Below are 7,251 nucleotides of genomic sequence, written 5' to 3'. Positions count from 1 at the left end.
TCAACCTACTCCGCTGTTGCTCAGGGAGACAAGGTTCGGTGGCTTAAATCTGCTTCCCACTATATTGGAAAGATAAGATTTGGCGTCTTCGATCTGCTCCACTACTGCCTAGTGAGATAAGATCTGCTATCCTTACTGATTTGTTCTCTGGGGAACATGACATGTGTAATGAACCTAATTATGCCTAATGACTAGGATGACATGATCAAAATGAATCGAATGCTCCTGACTAGACATGAGTGAATGGTATTTGCATGAATGCAAGATGCGGCTGTATTACTCAAAATCTACTAAGGCTTTTGTCACAACCGTGTTTTAACACCCTCCTTCCTGGCTGGTGCTTTCAACGAAACACTTAATTAAATTGCCTCCACTGTAAACCTCCAAGTTCGATTCACTGGGTTATGTTCGATATGCAACTCAAAAAAAAATGAGGAGATCTGGTCTTTTCTCTATCTTTTCCCATCGCAATTGAAGGATACCAAACGTGTAATCTTTGGTTTTTATACCATTCTCAAAATGCCACATCAAATGCTTGTGCACGAAGAATTTTCCTCCAAAAAGATCTCATCTTTCTAACTCATGATTATTCCTGACATTTTGTTCAATTGATGCTTCTGTCAACGAAATCCAAAAGGGATTGTTTAAAAATCGACTTTTTCTTAGATTTCTGACCTTTAATCCTGGTTCGATCTAAACAATTGTCCTATTTCAAGTTACTGTATTATTTAGAAACTTTTTCAGAGTAATATGCAAAACTTCTTTTGTGAAAGTTTTAGTAGTCCATTAATCATTATTCCAATGCAACATGTTTGCTGAAAGATTATAACTATGGATAAAAGTTGGTTCTGAGCATAGCTCAAAAGAGATAAAATATCGACAATAGCGAAAGAAGAATAACCAAGAAGTTGATTGAGAATGTGTATATTAGCAAAAAAGGTATTTTCAAGAATAACATATTCGATAAAATAACTGGGTGGCCCAGTTATCGCAGCTTGAATTTCTCTGTACAAACTTCTGAAGACTATTCTGAGTTTGACATGTGTTTAGGAGATCTACAGTACTCTGTCAATGCTCCAAGATGTCGTATACCCTTTCTTGTTGGTTCAGGTATAGTAAGATCACCATATGCCCCAATCAAAACTTGAGCAGCTTAAATCACCTCATGCCCCATTCCGGTCTATATTTGAGCCGCCCTTTTCGGGTTTTCGACTCAGATCCCCTTTGGTCTCAAGGTGCCCTTTGCGGGTTTTCACCTTGGCCTCTCTGAATCTCTTTTTTTTATATATATAGGAAGCAAAGCGCCCTTTGTGGGTTTTCACTTTGGTCCCCCTTCTTTCAAGTGAAGTATTTCTTAACGGAATCTGCGTTTACGGGGTTTGGCAAACTTTTACCATCCATCTCACTTAGGATCAAAGCTCCGCCGGAAAAGGCCTTCTTTACAACATAAGGACCTTATCAGTTTGGCATCCATTTTCCTCTAAAGTCTTTTTGCATAAGAAGAATCTTTTTTAGCACTAAGTCTCATTCGCGAAATTCTCTAGGGCGAACCTTTTTATTATAGGCTCGCATCATTCGTTTCTGGTACATTTTCCCATGGCGAATGGCTCTTAACCTCTTTTCCTCTATTAGGTTCAATTGGTCATACTGAGATTGGACCCATTTGGCTTCGTCCAACTGTAGTTCAGATAACACCCGTAGAGAAGGGATCTCAACTTCAATGGGTAACACTGCCTCCATTCTATAAACTAGAGAAAAAGGTGTTGCCCCGGTAGAAGTTCTAACGGATGTTTGATAATCAAGGAGAGCAAATGATAATTTCTCATGCCAATCCTTGTAAGTTTCCATCATTTTCCCCACAATTCTTTCAATGTTCTTATTGGCCTCCTCCACCGCACCATTCATTTTTGGAAGATACGGCGACGAGTTATGTTGTTTGATTTTAAATTGGCTGCAAACCTCTGCTATTGTGCTATTATTCAAATTCAACGCATTGTCGGATATGATTTTCTCAGGCATTCCATATCGACAAATGATCTCCTTTTTCAAGAACTTACTGACTACTGACTTCGTGGCATTTGCGTATGAAGCAGCTTCTACCCATTTGGTAAAGTAATCAATGACTATGAAGATGAAACGATGCCCATTTGAAGCCTTTGGTGATATCGACCCAATAACATCCATACCCCACATGGAAAACGGACACGGAGAAGTCATGACGTGAAGTGGTGAAGGGGGTGCATGCATTTTGTCTCCATAAATATGACATTTATGGCATTTCTTGGCATAATTAATGCAATCCCCTTCCATAGTGGACCAATAGTATCCAAATCTGATGACCTGTCTGGCCACGGTAAAACCATTGGCGTGCGTCCCACAGATACCCTCATGGACTTCCTCCAAAATTTTCTTGGCTTCCACGACATCCACACATCTTAACAGTACTTGATCCTTCCTTCTTTTGTATAGCACTTCCCCATCTAAGACATATTCACTGGCTATTCTTTTCAGAGTTCTCTTGTCGTTCTCTGTTGCTTGACTAGGGTACTCCCGATTCTTCACATACTGTAGAATACTTTGATACCAAGGATGATCATCTTTTCCCTACTCCTCAATACTGTAGCAATGAGCTAGGGTTTCGTAGATACTCATCTAAATAGGCCTCATTACCTCAAATTTGTTCACCTGAATCAATGAAGCTAGAGTAGCCAATGTATCAGCCATTTGGTTTTCCTCTCATGGGAGATAACAGAAGGTGATATCGTCAAACTCATTAACCAATTCGAGGACCAGCTTTCTATAACTAATTAACTTTGGGTCTCTAGTTTCCCATTCCCCTTTGAGTTGGTATATCACCAATGCGGAATTCCCATACACTCTTAGCATTTTGATGTTCCGTTCAATGGCTACACGAATGCCCATAATACATGCTTCATATTCTACCATATTATTTGTGCAATCAAAGTCAAACTTGCTAGCCACAGGGTAATGATCTCCACTCGGGGATACCAAGTCTGCCTCAATTCCATTACCTGTAGCATTTGAAGCTCCGTCGAAATTTAACCTCCATACGTGATCTCTTTGAGGATTTTCTTCAGTGTTTGCCACATACATCAAGTCCTCATTTGGAAAATCGAAGTTAAAGGCTCATAGTCCTTCAAGGCTCTACTAGCCAAGAAATCAGCTATTGCACTCCCTTTTATGGCCTTCTGACTTACATATAATATGTCAAATTCAAAGAGTAGGATCTGCCATCTAGCCATTCTCCCGTTTAAAGCAGTTGATTCCATCATGTATTTTAAAGGATCCAACTTTAAAATCAGCCAAGTCGTATGATACAACATATACTGCCTTAGTCTTTGTGTTGCCCAGATTAAAGCACAACACAGTTTCTCAATTGATGAGTATCTCATTTCACAACCAGTGAATTTCTTGCTGAGATAGTATATTGCCCTTTATTTCTTTCCCGTTTCATTGTGTTGGCCCAATACACATCCCATGGAATTCTCAAACATCGCTAGATACTATATCAATGGCCTATCTGGACTTGGCGGTGATATATGGGAGTATTAGCGAAATATTGCTTTATCTTGTCAAAAGCCTCCTGACATTCCTCATCCCAATCACCCGGATTATGCTTCTTCAAAAGACGAAATACTGGATGACATTTCTCAGTCAATTGTGAGATGAATCGAGCAATGTAATTAAATCTTCCTAGGAAACTTCAGACTTCTTTCTGATTGCGTGGAGGAGGTAGGTCTCGGATTGCCTTCACTTTTTTCGGGTCCACCTCAATCCCCTTCTTACTAACTATGAAGCCTAATAACTTCCCTGATCTGGCTCCGAACATGCATTTTGCTGGGTTAAGCTTGAGCTGAAATTTCCTTAATCTCAAAAACAATCTTTTTAAGACTTGAACATGCTCTTCTTCCGTTCTAGACTTTGCAATCACATCATCAACATAGACTTCGACCTCCTTATGCATCATGTCATGAAACAAAGTCACCATAGCTCTTTGATACGTTGCTCCCGCATTCTTCAATCCGAAGGGCATTACTTTGTAACAAAATGTTCCCCATAAGGTACTGAATGTTGTTTTTCCCATGTCTTCGGGGTGCATCTTTATTTGATTGTATCCAGGAAAGCCATCTATGAAAGAAAATAGTGAGTAGCCTGCCGTATTTTCTACCAAAGTATCAATGTGAGGCAATGGAAAATTTTCCTTTGGACTAGCCTTGTTCAAGTCCCTGTAATCCATGCACATTCGTACCTTTCCATCTTTCTTGGGAACAGGGACGATGTTTGCTACCCAATCTGAATATTTGATCTCTTGCAAGAATATAGCATTGAACTGCCTTTTGACTTTTTCTTTTATTTTTAGCACAACATCAGGTCTCATTCTCCTGAGCTTCTGCTGAACTGGTTTACAATTTTCTTTTATGGGCAGACGATGTACCAAAATGCTAGTACTTAGCCCAGGCATATCTTGGTATGACCAAGCGAAAACATCTTTGAACTCTCGGAGCAATTCAATGAGGTCTTGTTTTGTCTTTGCGGTGATTTCAGTTCCAATTTTCGCCTCCTTTCCCTCCTCTAGGCTCACGATTTCTAATGATTCCCTATAAGATAGGATCTGCTTATCCTCTTGTTCTACCATTATTGACAAGTCCGGAGATATACCACAGTCTTCGTCATTTTCAAAGTCATGAGATCCCTCTAAACACATGTTTTGCTCAAAAAGAGGCTCCGCGTTTGAAACAGCGTCACTCATGTCATTGATATCTGAGGACCTATGAGGGAATATATCAAAGAGTATACCAAGAATATATAAATTTATGAATAATTATTTGTACAATAAGGTTACAAATGAAAGAATTATTTGGAAGACAATCAATCAAATAGAAAATATTTACTTGCATGAAAAGAAAAAGAATAATTGCTCGAAATGAATGTAAAGATGTATTTCATTAGAATAATGATATTTAGGCTCAAGCCTTTTTCACAAAGGATTTCCTATCATTTCCAAGCTAAAACAGCAAGAATGTTCTAAGCATTACTCTGAATAAGCCATAAAGACTACAGGGATTTCTTTCGCAGTCCAATTGTTTAGGTCGCTCCCAGGTTCGTAAGGGCAGATCTCCAACAGGGCCTTTTTCTCCGTTGTTTCTTCAATGCCTTCGCTTCTGGACACTCCTCGCTCAGGGTGAATAAACCCATCCGACACAAAAGATGTAGATATGTGGGGAAAGGTCAAAGGCTCCCACTTAACTTCATATTCGCTTAAACGTGCCCTTCTTCTCTCTTGTCTTTTCTCTACTTCTTTCTTCTTCTGCTTCATGTCTGGCTCGTATCCTAAGCCAAAACTATCAAACTTTTCCTTCAGCATCGGTGTTTCAATCTTTCCTTGAAGATATTTTCCCAATCCTTTCCTGGGTGAAGCTCCTCTTCCAATCATCAATCGCAACCCCATCTCTGTGGTCCTGGATATTTTCAGTACCGAAATTCTGCTTCCTTCAGTAATAAACATCACATTCACAAATTCTAATGACCGAAAAGAACATTTCACTGCCTCATCGTTAATTTCCACATAAGGTGCATCACCAGTTACTATTGCGATGATATCTTCCTCCGCATTTATTATTATCAACCGACCCTCTGATACTAACTTCACCTTCTGATGTAGCAATGAAGGTACTGCCCCAGCTGAGTGCATCCATGGTCTTCCCAATAAACAGTTGTAGGAAGGCTTAATATCTATTACCAAGAAGTCCACCTCATAAGTAGTTGGGCCAATCCTTAACGGTACATCAATTCTCCCCACAACCCTCTTTTCCGTTCCATCAAATGCCCTTACTATGGTCTGGCATGCTTTCATATATGAACTGTCCACCGGTAACCGACTAAGAGTAGATAAAGGCAATACGTTCAGTACAGATCCATTATCAACCAAGACCCCCGGGAGTGTGTACCCTTTGCATCGGGTAGTAACGTGCAGATCTTTAGTAGAACCCCTTCCTCCAGATGGTATTTCGTCATCACTGAAGAAGATAAAATTGTCAGCACTTATATTGTTGACCAACCAATCCAGCTTGTTTACCAAAATATCATCAGCCACATATGTTTCATTTAGTACTTTCATTAGTGCACTTCGATGTACTTCTGAACTTAGGAGCAAAGTTAATATAGAAATGCGGGCCAGTTGTTTGCACAGTTGTTCCACAACGCTGTATTCGCTGTGTTTCAAAAACTTTAAAAACTCATTTGCCTCCTCTTCCTTTATTGGCTCATTAACCAATGGCTCAACTTCCACTGCCTTCCCTTTCCTCTGCTCTTTTTTCCAATTCTCTTCTCTTGACGATTCTGCCTGAGCATCATATCGCTTCCCATTGCGCGTGTAAGAACCTATTTCCTGATTTCTCTCCGCTTCTTTTCCCAAGATTGTCACATTGCACCCATAATTCCACGACACCATTTTGCTATCCTTATATGAGAAATTTGATGGTTTCTGGATTATAATTTTTGGTGTTATCTGAACCCTAAACTCATTGCTCCGAGGGCATAAAATGATGACCACAGGATGATTCATTTTCGGAGTCTTCTTTACTGGCTCTGATGCGCAAATATTTCCTTTACCCTTCACCTTTTTATAAAACCTCATCTCTTTGTTATCCATCATGTTTTGGACCAGAGCCTTGAATCCCTTACATTCTTGAATCTCATGTCCTACTTCACGGTGGAATTCACAATAGTTTTCAGCCTCATACCTTTCTTCAAAATCTGAAATAACTAGCCCTTTCTTCGCCATCTCTCTCCAGACCCATTTCAACGGAGTTTTTACTTCAGCAATGTCGCTCTTGACTTCTTCTCCCCTACTTTCGCTCGTCATATTCACTCCCTTATCGGTATGATTGGATAGCAGATTTTCTGTGCTAGGTGAGTCATCAAGCTTGACAACACCCATGCTAATAAGTCTTTCGACTAGCTTCTTGAAGGCAGTATAATTTTCTATTGAGTGTCCTGTAATTCCCGCATGGTAATCACATTGTGTGCTCGCATCATACCATTTGGGATACGGAGGTTGTAAAGGGGTCAAGTAATGGGGAGAAACAACGTGTGCGTTGAACAAATTCTGATACAGCTCCTTCTATGACATCGAAATTGGTGTGAACTAGGGCTTCTCAGTACCTTGTCTCATACCAGATTCTTGTCTTGCTGAACCCTGCTGACTAGCAACCACCTTCCTTGGCTGGT

The 7,251-nt window shown here is 40.0% G+C and overlaps 1 protein-coding gene across 1 annotated transcript; it reads right to left on the bottom strand.

Annotated features, from left to right (window-relative positions):
* Positions 1-5,053: 5,053 nt before the first annotated feature.
* On the bottom strand, positions 5,054-6,961 carry LOC105784884 (uncharacterized). The gene has a single exon (XM_012610804.1). The coding sequence runs from the start codon at positions 6,959-6,961 to the stop codon at positions 5,054-5,056; it is 1,908 nt and encodes a 635-aa protein (XP_012466258.1).
* Positions 6,962-7,251: the final 290 nt, after the last annotated feature.

Source organism: Gossypium raimondii, chromosome 3, assembly GCF_025698545.1.
Source record: "Gossypium raimondii isolate GPD5lz chromosome 3, ASM2569854v1, whole genome shotgun sequence".
Taxonomy (NCBI): domain Eukaryota; kingdom Viridiplantae; phylum Streptophyta; class Magnoliopsida; order Malvales; family Malvaceae; genus Gossypium; species Gossypium raimondii.
This window is presented reverse-complemented; position numbering and strand designations above follow the sequence as displayed.